Source organism: Carica papaya, chromosome 9, assembly GCF_054855325.1.
Source record: "Carica papaya isolate Zhongbai chromosome 9, ASM5485532v1, whole genome shotgun sequence".
In the NCBI taxonomy this organism is placed as follows: domain Eukaryota; kingdom Viridiplantae; phylum Streptophyta; class Magnoliopsida; order Brassicales; family Caricaceae; genus Carica; species Carica papaya.
This window is the reverse complement of record NC_142317.1, coordinates 32,094,692-32,112,905: the sequence shown is the minus strand read 5'-3', so window position 1 is coordinate 32,112,905 and position 18,214 is coordinate 32,094,692. Positions and strand designations below refer to the sequence as shown.

Sequence of the window (18,214 nt, the reverse complement as noted above, 5' to 3'; positions counted from 1 at the left end):
TTAAAAATATTAAGACGCACTAAGAATAGGATATAGTTGGTGTGATTTAAGTAATTGACATGATCTCATCTGATACTGAATGCTCTCAAGAAATGAACAGAGTCCTGTGTCATGTGTGCATGATAATAAGACCATTTCAGAATAACTCAAAACATATATCAGATATGCCAGCGCAGTACCTGTTAACACAACTAGGCAGAGGTCCAATCCTGTCTGCATTTCTCCAGACAAAAGTAGAAATCAAGTTCATTAAGCTCAATAACAAATAATTCAAATAAAATTATACCATTAATAACTCGAATTTGATTTTTATTCCCCGCTTCAGGGATTTCTAATGCCCAATAATCATACATCTGGCTCCGATCAACGGTGAAAAGTATTATCATGGATTAACGAAGCTAACAGCTTTTTCCAACTTCATTGGCTATGAACGTGAAAAACATGAAAGAAAGAGTATCAGAGGTTCTTCTTTCTTGACAGAAATTAGTACCCAAAACCACTTCAAACAGCATTATCAGAAAGGGAGTCGGCTTCGTCTTCCTACCACAAAATTAATCTGATGCGAAAGCGACTGTCCCCTCACTGAACACTAAATACAAGTTTGACACGAAACAGGGCACAGTTATCTGCTTCTGCAAGTTTCAAAAGCAAATGATGTTTTTTTCTCTGAACATCAATGATAGTACAACTTTTAATGTTTAACCTAGAAAAGTGACCTCCAGTTATGCCGATCTCAAGAAGGTTCAATACTTTACAACTTCTGCAATGGAGAAAGGAAAAAAGGACTTGGGGCAGCACCGGAGGAAGAGATAGAAGGCTAGTGCCAAACTATAAAATCTTCCGCTCAAACCGTGATAGTGTGTTAAGCAGCTGATCCCTGATTTTATGATGCCTCATCCTTCTGTTTCCCAATCACCTTTCGTAATGTCAGCAATCAGCTGTCAAGCGCACCAAGTGCTTTCATGTCCTCCAGGAAGGCTGAATATGAATCATCAATGCTTTGTGTCTTTGGCCCTGATGATGAGTTTGCCAATTCTGGCTTCACAGCAGCTGGAGCTGCAGGCTTAGGAGTTGGTATCACGGTTGAGAGAGAGGGCTTTGGTTTTGGTTTCAAAGCAGCAGTCTCTCTCCTCACTCGGACAGATGCTGGAACCTGAATTGTTAACACAAAAGACTTTCAGAAAGTATAAAATATTGATGCCAATTATGCATAAAATCCTCATAGAAGAAAATTCAGGTAAACTGTACTCTGATACAGCACCTAAAGTACCAAATTTCAAACTCCTCCATGAATAACCCATTCATACTATTTGTGACAAGGACTTTCAATACACGTCAAAAAAAAAATATACCCAGAGAATATGTTCATAAAGCTTTTTTTTTTTATTTTAAAAAAAAAAAGGTTCATAAAGCTTCATAATACATCCTAATCAGTTAGCGCACATTATATAGATTTTATTAAAGAGAAAAGCCACACATTTGCCTAGGATAATTGTTTTAGCCACTGTTTTACTCTTAATGTTTCTCTATTACATATACAAACTCAAACCTTATTCAATAATGAGTATGTAAGGTGTTTTTGTTACATTTATTTTATGTTGGTAGGCTTTAGACCGATGCATCTAATTTATTTTCCCTGGGGCAGCACAACTCTACTAAAGTTTAAAGTACAACTTTTTTTAGTTTAGCATAAGAGTATACTCAGACTCAGCTTTGTGTATTGAGACTAATTCTTCTTCCGTCCAGTCAAAGGCGACTTATGCACGCTAGAATTAGGGCAAGCAATCTCAACCCAAAGGAATCATCCTTAGATCTGGTCTTACAAGTCAACACTTGTTAACTGGCGGGTTGATCCCTCGGCTGTATAACTGATTTCTTGAACATGTATATGTACATTGCTTGAATCTAAGAAACAATATAAAACCTTCTACCTGTTTTAAATGCTTCATATGCAAAAGCACATTTCTGTTTCCAATATCCCCAGACATTTTGGTTGAAGAACTCTGTAGATGAGCAAACTCCTTGTTTTGCTCAAATATGTTCGCTGATTCAACTCAATTACAGGGGAAAGAGACCAGTGACCAGTCACCTGCCCTTGTGCCAAAGCATTATCAGATGAAACATTTCCTAGGTCACTTATGTATCACTGTTTCAGGTAATTATCAGAAGGAAAAAAAATATATACCTATATTTCAGTTAATTAAAGCAGACAACCAAGATAGAAAACAACCAATGAACCAAACACTTGCTCAGGAGTTTATGTAGTAAAAAAGCCAAGCAACATATAACTAGAATAAGAGAATAAACTCACCATAGCTGTAAGCTCAGGTGTATGCTGGGCAAGTGGCCTCTTCACAACAGTAGATGCAGCAGACTTTACATAAGATGGCTTCTGAGCTATAGGTGGTCTATTCGCAGCAAGAATATCTTCCTGCAACTTCGGGGGAGGACCAGGCGGAAGTGGTGGCCTCATCATAGGAGGGGCTCCAGGGGGAAGACCATATGGTGGCCTTGGAATCAGAGGGACCATCATTCCTGGAGATGCTGCTTGGCCAGGAAGTCCAGGAGTAGATAATGGCCCTCGCATGTCCGGAGGAGGTGGAGGTGGAGGTGGCGGAAAACGTGATATTCCTGGGGGTAATACATCTGGCTGTAAAGTAGGCATCAAGGCAGGCCCAGGAACTGGAGGCCTCGGAGGTGGTGGCGGTGGAACCATTTTAGAGAAATCCTTAGTAATAGGAGGATTATTGGCATCTGAATCTGATGGAGTAACCTCAGTTTCATTATTTATGGGCTTTGGGGGCATCCCGGGAGGGGGAGGAGGTGGAGGGAGCATAGGAGACACCTATTCAGGAAAGAAAGATAATACATCAGGGCATCTTGACATTCATAACAAAATAATCAATCTCTTTAGTATTTGAGATCTGAACCAAACAAGCATGCACCGTTATGGTTCTTAATAATGGATGTATTTTTAAATCATGAAGTAATCCTCGTGACCTTGATTCATTTATTTGCATTTTTATATCATGAAGTAATCAATCAACGTCAATGAGAGAACTTACCTGAGCAGTTTCCTTCGATGTTGAATCTTCTGGCAAAACAGACAGATTTCTCTCTTTTTCACCTTCACTAGTGCCAGGTGGAGGTGGTCGTGCAGCTTGGGGGAGGGGTGGAGGAGGAGGAAGTGGTGGTCGCATCGTAACTTGTTCTTTAGGTGGAGGGCCTGGAGGAGGAGGCGGTAAAGGTGGTGGAGGCAATGATGCACCCACATTTTCTTCAGCAGGCTTTGGGGGCATTGGAGGTGGAGGTGGTAAAGGCAAAGATGCAGGTACAACAGAGACATCTCCGGTACCATCAACAGGCAGAGGAGGGGGTGGAGGCGGAGGTGGTACAGCTAACGCAACATCCTCTGACTCTGATTTTGAAGACGACGTAGCAGTACCCGAAGAACCAGCTGATAGGGGAATTCTAGGTCCTGCAGGGCAAAGTCAAAGCATTTGAGACAGAATAAAAGCAACTGCTCTTGTGAGTCAATAATGCTATGAAAAAAAAAATTTACCTATTGATGATTTATACATGGGTGGCTTCCCAGGAGGTGGGGCACCAGAGGGATTCAGTGTCGGATGATAGTAAACAGAGTCCTGCAGGTGAAACAACTAACTAGCTAAAAGTTCATAAATAAACAGAAAGGAAATTGAAAGACATTCTATAAATCAAACAGTACTTCAGGTTTTGGGTGCTTCACTCTCTCTTCTTCTTCTGCAGTTGTCCTTCTCCGAGGGGGGCCCAGATGACTGCAGCAGAAGACAAACTACAGTTTGTAAATGAGAAAAAAAAAGAGTTGTTAAGTCTAAAAAGATGATTCAAAGAAAAAAAAAATAGATCATAAAGGAATATTGTTTTTCACCTAAACATGACTGGCGTCTCACCCTTCTCCTTCATTTTCTCTTCATACTCCTGCCCAAGCAAGTAAAGCAGACTGATCATTATGTATAAATAAAACGAGAGTAAATAAAACTTTCAGCTCCAGAGACTGTCATTGGATACAAATCGCAGCACAATGTCATGAGGGGAGAAGGAAAATGCACCTAATGACAATTACCTTCCTCTTTTTTAGGACAAGGTTAAGTGTGTCTTCTAGCTGTCTCTTCTTGTGTTTTCTTGCTTTGTCCAAAGCACCTTCTGCCTCTGTTCCAATGCGTACAAATATCGGTTAAATAAATAATTCACAAGCTGAATTTGAGAACTAAACTAGTAAAGAATAAAGAAAGAGCTTAGACAGACATACCAAATGAAAAGTAAGATGAACTAAAGTTGCAAAACACAGTGACTTAAACTAAAGAAAACACATCTTATAACTCGTTAGACTCTTTCCCTTCAGTTTTCTGTACTTCTAGATTAAGACTCATTACAGGTAAAAAGCAAGTAAAACACTGTTTATTCAGACAATGAGACTCCTTTCCAAGCAAAGGTGTAGAAGCTAATGAGCAATTCAAAAAGTTAGGATGCGGCAGACCAACAAAGTTCTTGTCTTAAAATATTAAAAAAGCAAATGTTTAATACTGTAGCAATATTTTCATTTACTTTTTGAATGGCCAGATAATGGTATCAGAACCATGAATCAATCAATTCACAAGGTCATGTCAAAAAATAATTCAGGACACTGTTTCACATATTTTCAAATGAAATGATTTGCTTACTGATGGCAATGGTAGGACTTAGGAGTCATGAAGTATATATATATATCTATCTATATATATATATATATTTCATGGAACAAGATTAAATTGGTCTTATACATATGTTGGCTCTGAAAAACTCTGACTACATATCTCTTCTAGCAAACATTAAGCAGAGATAGCATCTGTTTAGAAATCTAATCCAAGATAGATTCCATACATAGTAAAACTATGCAAAGCACACACAGGAACAAGAATAAAGATAGTATAAAAGTATCCTACAAAAAAGGGAAAGTAAAATCATGCCAGGGAACAATTAACATGGCTTAAAAAGCTTCATTAAGTAAGCTATAAAAGAAACAACAAGAAGGACAGTATACAAGTATCCTGTAACAAAAAATAGAAATGGAAGAGAAGGGACAAGTAAACCATGCCAAGTAACAATGAATATAGCTTAAAAGGCTCATATTAAGTAAGCCCTATCCCAGGGAAAGAAAAAGACAAATACTCAGTTGATCATTATTTTTCTTTTCATGCATTTCATCATTTAGAGGGCTCTATATTTCCCAGGCTTCTGAACTTATTAGGGGATTATTAGATTTTTTAGAACAAAAAGCCTGCATGTAGTCAGAAGTTCACAGAAAATAGAGACTTACTCATCATTTCTAACTTCTCAATCTGCTCCCTGATGGCTTCAGGATCTTTCTTCAAAATCCCCACCTCCCTCACCTTCTTTCTCTCTTTCTTGTTCTGTTACACATTGAATGAAACATAAAAGAGGTTAAAAGAGTCTGTTTGAATATAAATCAAAAACACCAATCTCAAGCAATTTAATAGATATTGTACCATACGGGTTAATAGAGCTAAAGTCTACCAATATTTTCTTATAGACGAAAGGCCCAGCCAAAATTGGTCAAACAAGCCAAAACCAGCCAGAATTTGCACACTGGACAATGCAGAGTCTGTTCTTTTTAAGTCAGAATGTCATTTTTTATCTTTCATTACCAATTTTTTTAAAAGCAAAAACCTAACGAAAGAAATAAATAAAACTTAAACTAACAATTCCTGAAATCCCTAATCCCCATTTTTCAAAACCTAAAAACTCTCTCACTATTTGTTTGCTTTACTTTGCATTTTGTTTAAAGAAAATTGTTACCATGTATGATTGTTGTTAGAAATTAAAACTTCTATATATATGAACATTAGTACTTTATAGATATTAAATCTACAAGCAGAAAATTCCATATTTGTATATCTTTTCCAAAATCTACATAAATATGATTTTATTTACAAGGAACATATAACTATTCCCAAATAGGAAAGGGAAGAAAGTGTAATTCCATTGATTCTTTAACTACAGTTTTGGTTTTTATGTCAAAATTTAGTAGGCTTGTAAATTAAGGATTTAGATATAGTATATTGTTTTAATTAATTTTTTAATAAACAATCTTTTTTAGGAAAAATATCTTTTTTATGTTTAACATACCCTATTGAATTAAAAGTTTTAGCATTTTCTATAAGGAGTTTAGAATTACTGAAAGAAATGTGCTTAAAGCAGTTATGCTTTTGGATAAAGTGCCAAATGCTAAATATAGATAGTTATTTGAAAAAAAATGAAAATTTACATATTTTATTATTATGTTTTAAAATAAAAAGTGTGAAATATATTAACATGGTACCAAACAATCGGGGGTACCACCTCTATACAAAAGCTTTACAATGTTGTTAACAATAAATGAAATATATTAACGTTACCCTCAAAAGCTCTAGAATTTCTCTCCTTCCAAAGAATCCAAAACAAAGATAAAAGAATTAGATTTTTCAACTTCCTCTCAACATACATCCCATTCCAAACCCACAGTTCCTCCCTAATAGATCCAGCCATCACCCAGTTAACACCAATCATACTAAAAATAGTATTTCACAATCCAGAGGCCACAGGACACCGCAACAGAACATGCACACAGCTTTCCTCATTAGCCATACACAAATAGCACCCATTTGAAATGACCAACCCCCAAGTTTTAAGTCTATCAATTGTCAAGATGCATTCTCTACTTACTTCCCATGCAAAAAAAGCAACTCTATGGGGAACTTTCGCCTTCCAGATCTGTCTAGAGCGAAAATCAAAACTTATCACATTGTTTTGTCAGTTAAGTGCTTGTAATAAGATTTGACTGAAAAGACACCATTTTATCCAACTTCCACAGCACCCTGTCCTCCCCAGCAGACACCTGTTGAGCAGCCACTAACATAAACAAATTTTCAAACTCGCAGAGTTCCCAATCCTGCAGATTTCTCAAGACATTGATCAGCCATTCAGCACAACCATTATTAATCTTGTGAGCATCCTGAATCAGCATATTTTTTGTCTGAGAAATGGAAAAGATTCTAGGAAACCTCCTCATCAAACACATTATCTATCCAAATATCTTTCCAAAATCTGATTTTATTGCCCTCGCCAGCCTTCCACAACAGATTCTCCAAAAAACTAGGCCACTGCATCAAGATTTTCCTCCATAACCTCGTACCATGGCTCTTCTAAGCCTTGTGACCCCACTGTTGTCCCAAACAAGGTCACCCCAACAGATCCAAACAATTTGTCTCCATAATCTGTCTTCCTCAAATAAATAACGCCATAACAATTTCCCTTGCAAAGCCACATTTAAATCAACAATAGACCTGATTCCGAAGCCCCCACACTTAATCGGTTTTTTTATTTCCTCCCATTTAACTAGATGAAATTTATGATTCTCGTCTTCATCACCCCAAAGAAATCTGCATTGTCTATTTTCCAGTTTTTTAGCAATATGCACCGGAACCAAAATTGTAGACAAATAATAGATTGGTAAGTTAGCCATGGTGTTTTTTATTAACCAAAGTCTCCCCCTCTTGGAAAGAAATTTCCTCTTCTAACCAACCAATCTATTCTCACACATTTCCAAAACAGGGTCCCACGGCTTAGCTCCCAATGGCAAGCCAAGATATTTAATTGGTAACGTGACTTCTCTACAGTCCAAAACACCTACAAATACTCTCCCATCCCCATCATTGCCCAAGTTAATCAATTCAGACTTCTGAAGATTGATTTTCAAACCCGACACCCCTTGAAAACATAGTAAAATACACCTCAAATGAAGGAGGTTTCTCAAATCAGGATGACAAAAGATTAAAGTGTCATCTGCAAATAAGAGATGGGACACATCAAGGGTGCTGCTGCCACGCCCAACACAGACACCTTTAAACAGTTGTTGTTCCCGAGCCTTATTCAACAACTCACCCAACGCTTCCATAACCAAGATAAAAAGCAAAGGAGAAAGCGGATCCCCTTGCCTTAACCTCTAGAAGCCGTGAAGAAATCGGATGGACCCCCATTAATAAGAACAGCAAAGGATGTTGTTGTCATGCAAGTACGCATCCAAAGTCTCCATTTCGGCCCAAAACCAAACCTTTCAAGCATGTAATCAACAAAACTCCAACTAACATGGTCATATGCCTTCTCCATATCAAGCTTACAAATGATTCTTTCTTTTCTATTAGTCACAATATCATCAACAATCTCATTAGCAGCCATAACAGCATCAAAGATTTGCCTTCCCTCCACAAATGCATTTTGGTTGTCACTAATAATTTCCCCAAGCACCTTAAAATGTCTTCTAGCAAAACTTTTGCAATAATTTTTTGAATACAGCCTACCAAACTTATGGGCCTTAAATCACCAAACTCCTTAACCTCCTTCTTTTTGGGAATAAGAGCAATGAAGCTAGAATTAAGAGCCCTAACAAATTTACCAGTTTTGTGCAGCTCCCTAAATATCTCAATAACATCATCTTTGATCACATACCAGAATTTCTGCATAAATTTCATACTGAAACCATCCGGACTCGGAGCTTTGTCCCCATTACACAGATCCAAGCTCTCCTTAATCTCCTCCTCAGAAAATTCTATTTCCAGCATTGTTTTATTGGTCTCAGATAATCTCTTAAAATTAATTCCATCCATGGTAGGCCTTCTCAAATGTTCTTCTTGATACAACTTGGCAAAATAATCTTTGGCAGTCTTTCTAATCTCTGTATTTCCAGTGACTTTGCCACCATCAACCCAGATTTCAGGTATAAACTTGCTTCTTCTCCTATTGCTGGCCATTATATGAAAGTACTTCGTGTTACGGTCTCCTTCTTTAACCCACCTTTCTCTAGATTTTTGTTTCCAAGTAATCTCCTCGGCTTTGCACAGGTTTGCAAGGTCAAACTTCAGACTATTTCTCTTCTCAGTCATATACTCTCATCCAGCACACCTTCCCCCTCCATCAGATCAATCTCATTTATTTCCTGCACTATATTATTGAATGCCTCCCCCTCCTTTAAATTTTCTTCCTTGGTCCACACCTTGATCACATTCCTAACCTCCTTCAATTTTCAAACCAATCTAAAACTTGCATTACCACGAATAACAGTTTTCTTCCAAACTTCTTCAACAAACAAAATAAATTTTATGTCCGATAACCATCTATTGTCAAAACGGAAAGGAATAGGCCCCCATTGGATCCCATCCGTATGAAGGCAGATAGGATAATGATCAGACGTGGGCCTTTGAAGTGTCTTCTAAAAAACTCCTGGTAATTGTGCCAAAAAAGCGGGGGTAACCAAGAATCTATCAATTCTGGAACATACAGGTTGGACCCTCAAATTTGTCCAAGTCCATTTTCCTCCAGAAAGAGGGAGGTCAACTAATTCCAGTTTATCCACCAACTCTCTAAACTGGACAGCATCAGCCATCCTCATATTATTGTTGTTTTCGTCCTCTCCACATAGTGTCATGTTGAAATCCCCCCCAACAATCCAGAAGTCACCCCATTTCCTCCTATTAGCTTCAAGTTCCTTCCTCAACTTCTCCCTCTCCTCAATGTTGCCCCGACAGTACACACCAGTGAAAGCCCACTCACAATTTGAATTGTTACTCTTGAATAAACATGATATAGTAGTTTCCCCTTTAATCACCTCTAAACATTTCACATTTTCTTCATTCCACATAAGGATAATACAACCAGCCGTACCTACCGCTGGGATACAGTGCCAAACAACCTCTTTCAACCTCCACATGCTGTGAACAGTCTCACCCAAACACTGTTCTCCTGCAGGCAAACAATATCTGGCTTCCATTTTGCCAAACAACCTCTAATGATCAGTCTCTTGCCTCAACTATTAACACCCCTCTCATTCCAAAAAATTATTTTACCAATCATAAAATCAATAGGTTTTTTCCCCTCTCAGACTCTTCACCCCCTTCCTCTTTCCCTCATAGTTTACTGTTGATTCAAGTCTTTTTAATTCTCTTGAAGTAGCCTCAACAGTTCTTTTCTTTCCTTTCGGCAGTATAAGGCTCATTTTCTTTTTTTCATTTCTCCTCTTTTCTATCTCAGAAAAAAATAGAAAAGCTTGAGCTTTCATACCTTCCATAGAGATCCCCATAGCTTTACTGAACTTATGAATATTTTGAGACGCCCACTGCGAACACCCCGTCGCAAGCCAATTCTCGATTTCAATTCCATCTAAGCTCAGCAAGAATTTCTTCCACTTCAGGATCCACCAATGGGACAAGCTCCCTGATTTGCTCTTCATCTTCATACAAAACCATTGCCTGACCTTGACCTTCGACCTCCTCTTCTCTGTCAGGCTCCTCCACATGGGATAGCACATCGTCGAACTTCTCTTCTTCATCTTCACTCAATTTTGCATCGCACTGCCCTGATGTTACCACCTTCTCATCCTCCGTATCTACCACCAACAAAGGATCTAGGGTTTCAATCTCCGAAACCACATTTTTCTTCACTTCCGTTTTCAACAAACCGGGTCCCTCACCTTTTAACCCCAAAGGCTCGCCCCGGGTTGGGTTAAAATTAATTCTGCCTTTTGACCCGTCATCCCGCCCGTTTACATCCATCAACCCTGGCCCAGCTGACCATTTTTCTTTTTCCATCCATGTGAATCTTTTCTTTTCATATGGCCCACCTTTCATGTGCGAGGTGCGGCCCAAAGGACCTGAAATTTGCATATTGGGCCCTTGTCTTTTCGGGTCGCTTTTTACCAAACCAGGTCCCCATGCTTGTCGCACTCCTCTGCCTTACCCGATTCCCTTTTGCAATCTTCCTTTGCACCACCGCCACGTAAGTTTGTGCAACACCAAGTGTCTCGATGAAATGAATAGATCCAGCATAGTGAGGGCATTTAACAATCGCATTCCATGGAGTGGTGTGATGAGATGTGTCCACCAACTCCACCCCACCATTTGCCTGAGCCATTAGTGCACGCACCCTTCTGTTAGTGAGTTCAAAGGCCGCAACCATCAGTTTCCACCACCCTTTTCCTTGATCTCCCCCAAGAAAAAATATTTTTTCGCCTTTTCCTTCCATTGAACAGACAAAACAACATACTCCCCTCTTTTATTGCTTCCGTAGGATATATCCATAAGTCATAGTTGCTTCGCACCAAATGTCTAGCCCACTTTCCACCCTACTGGCTCCAACAAAAGTCCTCTAAAGATTCCAATAACCATTCGAACTCCTCCTTATTCAGGAAGATCGACCTCCTAAACCCCGCACCATTTTCACTGATTCTTAGACCATCCATGTTTCTCCCAATACAAACCAAATCATATGACTTATTTTCGATGGCCAGAAATCTTCGGCCATCAGACATGACTCAATCTTCAGCCTAGGTCGGCCACTTATGGCCGGCAGTAGGCTGACAAGTAGGACTGTAGCGCCCTTGGTTCTTGAAGAGAGAATTTTAGAGAGAGAGATAATTTCTCTGTTCATGGGAAGACATTTATAGCAAAAGGAAAAATATTAGACTCATTACATATTTTATTATAAATATTTTTATTACTTACATTGCTTTACGTATATATTGCTAACTTCAAGAGGATATCCAAAGAGTAACTAAGTAATTTTGTTAGATAAAAAAATAAGAACCCAAAAAGTTAGTACTATAGAATTACAGAGTTAATTTTCTACCTTTTTAAAGTCACTTTTTAAAATTTAATAAACACTGACCTTTTTCTTACAAAAAGCAAATACTAGAACAAGAGTGCTTAGAATCGCTTATAAGCATCAAATAAGCAATTTCAAACACAATCAAAAGAACATAACCTTGACATGTTAAAGTACGTTTATATATATATATATAATATGTGCATACGCTTGCATAAGTTTGAGAAGAGATTTGGATACGGGTTATGGGTAATGATTGGATGAGTTAGTGAAGAGATTTGGGCATGGAAAGGCATTCGAAGGGATAAGGGATCCAAAAAGGATTTAGTCCTCATCCCTTTGGCCACATTATGTGTTATTCGGAAGGAGACAATTTGGAGGATTTTTCAGTGCATAGAATTGTCTTTGATAGAATTAAGGATGCTTGATTCCATAATCAATAGTTTTTATTAAAGCTCATCATCTTTATTCTCTTGAGGATTTAGGTATTTTATTGATATTTTAATAATTTTTAAAGCTTTGCATACAGGTTGCACCCTCTTAGCATTTTGTACATAGTTTCTATAACTTTTCTTTCAAAAAGGTTATTAATAGACACATACATAAGTTTGTAATAAGTCTGAAATGTTAGATTAAATTCATGGATATTTATATATAGCACACCAGAGTTAAAACTGAGATGCTTGCTGATACAGTATTTATACTATGACCTTAGGTCCACACTAGATACAGTAATACTGCATAACATGGAGACCTGAAGTCATCCTCTTTATTCTTGTCAGGATCTTGGAGACCTTTTAGATATTTTGGTTGACATGTAAATTTCTCTTTCTTCTTGTAAGGATCTTGGGGACCTTATAGATATTTTGCTTGACATGTAATGTTGTATATAGCTTACACTCCCTTGGCACAAATGATTTTTTTTGGAAAAAAGAAACAGGTACCATGGAAAAAAACACCAAGAGAAACATTTAACAAGTTAAAGACACTGCAAAATGCCAATTTACCGAGGAATACTAACTTTCCCACTTTTTGTTATCAATTAAACTCACACTACCAGTACCATCAAAACTATGCACTTGTGTCTCAATATTTTGCGTATTCTCTTTCTTGTTCACTTTAAAGATCAAGTCCTAGCCCTAGCTCGGAGAATAATACTTCCAGAGAGAAAGAGACATCTTTTTCGTAAATCAGTTTACATCTTGAATCTATCCCTAATTAGGCAAGGTGTTGTAGTTAGTTCCCAACGTACCCTAATATTATCTGCTTTTCCCTAATTGTGAGCTGCGTTTTGCCGATTTATACCTAATAAAACCTCCTAATCCACAAAAGAAAGACAATTTTTCTTCATAAAAGCCCAATTACCCTCAATTACAGAAACTGCAAACATTTTCCCTCCTACATAAAAACAATGCCGATTATCTTGCATTGTACATGAGGGCAACCAATGAAGAACTAGAGCTAACAAAAAGCCAAACTACGCTATACAGCAGTCTAATATACTCAGATAGAAGCTACCATTAGAAATGGAGTATAGAGATGCATTATTTTGGAAGGGGAGAAAAACACACCCGCTTCAATTCTTTTTTGCGAAGCTCCTTACGGTACGCGTCGGTAGGGTTCATCACCTTACCTCCCTTTGTCGTTTTCATCTTTGCGAATCTTCCTCTTCCTCTCTCGGTCTAAAATATGTATCAATTAACTTTCCTAATTTCTTGGTGCTTCAACTCGAAATCGCAGGCGAACAGAAAACCCAGGCTCAGCGATTCAGCGGCGAAAAAACGAGGCGGAAATCCTCCTTAAAGAGAAGATGTTATTAATCTGTTAGTATTTATAGGTTTGGAATGCAATTACTGTTATGCCCCCCAGACTTCCACTTATTATCGGCCTAGACCTGAGCCTGGGCCTGGGCCTGGGCCTGGACCTGGGCCTGGACCTGGGCATGGGCTGGTTTGAGTCAACAAATTGTGTACGCATTTTACTTTAGAATTCCAATAATGAAGCACCAAACAAGTGGATACATAGGAATCCAAATCTAATCAATAACTCATGATATGATTTTCTACATTCTCTGTCTTCCCTTGCTTATGTTCTTCATGTAGCATTTATACCGAATGATTTTACGAAATTACGTCGATACTTCTACGTATTATGAATAATATAAAATTTTTTTTCCTCTTTCTGTATAAGAACATGTAAATTATAATTTTACGGTCTGTAACTTAGTGTATAAGTAACATGATATTTAAATAGTTAAAATATTATTATTTTAATTGAATATCATGAGTTCGATTTTTTTTTTCTCTTTCTCTTTGAGATTACGTAGTATGTTTAGAAGAACAAAAAAATGAAAATATAAAATATCTAAGTATAGTGTTTTTTAATATAAGTAGGTGATTTTATTTTTTGGTTCAAGATTAAAAATATTTTAAAAAATCTAATTTGGAGCCTTTAATTTTATTTTTGAGAATCTCTATACGAAAAATTATTTCAATACAATTTTATAATTCTCTGAAAATTGGATAAGTTTTTAAATGAATTTTTTTAAAAATTGATTTATATTATAAAATGGAATATAAATATATATATATAATAATTTTCTTATGAATATTATGTAAAAGAATATTTTTAAAAATTTTAAAGAGATAAAAGTAAAAAGAATTTGGATTAAAAATTATTTCAAATTAACTAGTGCCGTCATAAAAAAATTTCGCCGTAAAATTTTAAATTTTAAAATGAAAAACTTTTTACTTTCTTTTAAACTCAAAACTTTGGATCTTATTGTGCTTCATCTTGCTATCTATATTTAAATGAGAGATTCTTGAGGTACCATTTAAAATTTCTTTGAGCTTTTAGGTAATTCATATGTTCATTTTCTTGACAAGCTTTTGGGAGATCTTACAATTAAAACTTGACTGAATTATTTGTAAGATATACTTTCATCCGTTAAACTTTACTTTGAAGTTTTTCTTTTTGTAAGAGTTTGTCTTAAATATTATTCTTTTATACAATTAAAATTTGGAAAGACATTTATTTTGAAAGAATTTTTGTAAATAAAACTCTTGAAAACTAAACCTTTCTTTCAATCAAATTTTTAATTTTTTTTATACCTAATTAAGTTTTATTTTGTACATTTTGTCCTTGTAACGAGAAAATTTAAATTTGTTATGTAACGGCCCCGGAAATTTAAAATGAAATGTGTATTAAAAATATCAAATGCGGAAGCGAAGTCAAAAAATTCGATTAACATCCCTTACACTAAAACCAAAAACGTGCTCACAAAATATAAAAGATCAAACTAACTAAAGGAGAAACTCGAAAGTAAAAGCTACGGATATAACTATGGAGTCTTTAGGCGTCCCCTTCGTCGTCCTCATGCGGAACGGGCTCGGGAACAATGTCTTCCTGATCTGAAATGATTAAATAAGGAATGAGCTACACTAACCCAGTAAAGACATCACGATATCTCACCGTCACGGAGGTAAAGGTGGGTAGAAAACACAAAAAGACCAATGGAGTATAATTTACAACAAATTCTTTTATCAATAATAAATCCTTCACCATCCACTTACCTCGGTGAAATTCATAAAACAGTATACGAAAGCAATGACATTATCATCATCATGAAATCATATATAAACTGTATAACATAATACTTATCACGCCTTTTGTAATTCAATCATTACACAACATATTTTCCTCATTTACCAGCCCACTAGTATCCATGGGGATCCATAGGGGTCCCGCTACCCGTTAACCCTTAACACTTGAAATCAGATTCCAGGGCCGTCCCCATACCCCGTCCGGTATGAGGGTGAAACGGGCCGTCCCCATACCCCGTCCGGTATGGGCGCCAAATCACATAAGGTCTTCATACCTCGTCCGATATGAGAGACCACAATCCCGGTAGGGTTCCCTACGGACCCGGTCCGTCCACCATCTCCCAGGATATCTAGTCAAGCTGACCACATTATACAATTACCAATTTACATAATCTTTCATTCTCCTTTCCCTCAGTCAGCATCATCAATTCACATACAAACAAGCAAAACAGTAATTTATGCCAAACAGGCAACATACAGCATCAGTATCTTAGTCATTCAATCCATAATCAATCAAACAGTAAAATATGCACACGAAACTATAAAATGAAAACATCAAACCTCATACTGCATTTAAAACTGTAAAGTAGGCCAAATAACAGTTAACCGACAAACACACTAGACTCGGGCTCCATTAGCGACCTTAAACAATTTCACACATTCATTGATTCAAGAAATACCGTTTTATCATTTTTGAACTTTAACACCGTGATAGAAAATAGGGTGAGGGGTCCTTACTCGTTTCGGGGTCCGAACACGGCTTCACAGTGCGCCTACAGGCTGTCCCTAATTTTTTCTGAATTTTTCCCGGGTAACTGAAACGCACTACCGGTACCTGCACGTGTTCCAAAAAATCCCAAATTAGGCCCAGGGCCCCTTTTTGGCCAATATTGCAATTCCGGCACGGCGGCTCCGCCGTGCTCCGGCGACGGCGCCGCCGCAAGTGGCGCCGATTCGCCTCGGTTTGGCCGTTTTCGGCCGAATTCGGCCACACTTGTATCGGTCCTTGCGATAAAACAACCCTAGGGCCCTCGGGGGGCCAAAAAATTACGGAAAACCGAAGCTTACCGGCGGCGATGCTCTCGGGTGCGGCGACTCTCCGGTGAGGTTCGTGTTTTGGTGATTCGGCTCCGATCAACCTGTAGAGGAAAGAATGGTGATCACGGTGATATAAAAATTACATCAAACGGAGGCCGGGAAGGGCCTCATCGGAGGCAAAAACCGAGGAGGGGCACGGCGGCGCCGCTGGGTTTCGGCCGTTTGGCCGAAATTTTGGCTCCGATTTGGCCACAGGGGAAATCAGCGTGGAAAAACGAGTCGGAGGTATGAAATTTACCTCGATCGGCGGTCGGAAATCTCCCCGGTGCGGCGGCCGGCTTTTTCCGGCGTCTGGTTTGTCTTCTCCGGCGAGGGCATGCGGCTAGGGTTTTTGTGGTTAGGTGTGGGGGTTCTATTTATACCATTTTGCCTTTTGATCTCAGCCGTCCATTTTGATTTAATCTGGGCCGTCCGTTTTTGATTGAATCTGGGCCGTTCGTGCGATTGCATCTAGGCCGTCCGTGCGCCCGCTTGATCTGGGCCGTCCGATCGCACGTACATGGATCGCCAACGTGGCCCGTCCCCGGTCGACGTGGTTTTGCCACGTGGTAGGTCCTGGTTGGCCAGGACTGCTGACTGGGTCTGATGACGTGGCGTTCTTTTTTTTTTAAAAAAAAAAACATAATAAAATAATTAATAATAAAATAATAAATTTTTTTTTTTTTCAAATTTCCGGGCGTTACATGTTATTTTATATTCTTTAAATATTATAAGAAGAGGTGTGAGATATCTAAAAAATAATTCAACAAAATGACTTTAATTAATTAAATTATTACTAATAATGTTAAACTTATTTATTATTATTATTAATTTATTAATTAATATTACATAGTATTTTTACGATACTATATAATAAAAATATAAATTTACTAATAAAATTCTTATAATCATTTAATTTGAAATGTCGGCATGCCAAGTTCTTATTAACTATTAGATAATAAAAATTAAGTTATGAAATTGTTATCACATTTATCTATCTTATCAAGCCAACAACATATAGTAACAGTCCAAAAGGATTTAAAAGAGTCAACTGGGCACAAAAAAAAATTATTCAATTCGGTAAATTATTTGTAAAAACAAAGGGGTGGGGGAAGGGGGCCGGGAGAAAAGTGTTTATAGTTAAAAGCTACTAGATTATATGGATTCCAACTGAACTTCAACTTCTATTCAGTTAATTAATTTAAGGCAGTGCTGGAACATAAGTAAGGATGACCTCTATTTTTATATGGTAATTGAAGTTAAACATAAGCAAACTAGGTGCAATTCAAATCTTCACTGGCAATCATTCCCAAAAAAACAAAACCTCACTAGACCAAGGACCATTGCTATGGGGATTATATTGTATAAGATAATGACTAAAGTAAGTAGCAATAGATTAAAAGACATGCTGATTCTTTAAAAAATTTACAATCATAATATCGTTTGAATAAGAAGAAATATTTATAATTATCCCAAAAAGGCTAAACTATTAAAATCGTAAATAAAGTGCACTAGCTATCATCATTAAACTCGTCAAACCAATATATCATAATGTTAATTATATTTTTCTATATGTTTAAAGAAAATAAACTTTGCAGAATAGTGTACAAAAAATTATTTCTATAAAATATGGATAACATGATCAATGAAATAATAAGTGGTATTTATAAAAAAAATTAATAAAGATATAAAATAAAACTGTCATATCTTTCTATAGCTTTATTATTGGCTGATTATAAATAACAATGCAATAATAATAAAGCCAAATAGAATGACTTTTCGAGATCTCAAAATTATATTTCATTTATTTATTTTTTTAGATCAAGGCATGTAAGAAGTAGATGCATAGTTAAATTATTATC

At 37.1% G+C, this 18,214-nt stretch overlaps 1 protein-coding gene across 2 annotated transcripts; it reads right to left on the bottom strand.

Moving 5' to 3' along the window:
- Positions 1 to 389: 389 nt before the first annotated feature.
- On the bottom strand, positions 390 to 13,489 carry ELF5 (proline-rich family protein). Of its 2 annotated transcripts, XM_022048928.2 has the most exons (10): positions 13,245 to 13,489; positions 5,339 to 5,432; positions 4,106 to 4,191; positions 3,911 to 3,960; positions 3,728 to 3,797; positions 3,563 to 3,644; positions 3,066 to 3,478; positions 2,312 to 2,845; positions 1,932 to 2,089; positions 1,016 to 1,153 (listed from the first exon to the last, which is right to left on the bottom strand). In XM_022048928.2, the coding sequence occupies exons 1-9, from the start codon at positions 13,323 to 13,325 to the stop codon at positions 1,946 to 1,948; spliced, it is 1,554 nt and encodes a 517-aa protein (XP_021904620.1). In that variant the 5' UTR covers positions 13,326 to 13,489; the 3' UTR covers positions 1,016 to 1,153; positions 1,932 to 1,945. The 2 variants fall into 2 exon arrangements, with proteins under 2 accessions (XP_021904619.1, XP_021904620.1); XM_022048927.2 differs by lacking the exon at positions 1,932 to 2,089 and having other exon boundaries at positions 390 to 1,153; positions 13,245 to 13,488.
- Positions 13,490 to 18,214: the final 4,725 nt, after the last annotated feature.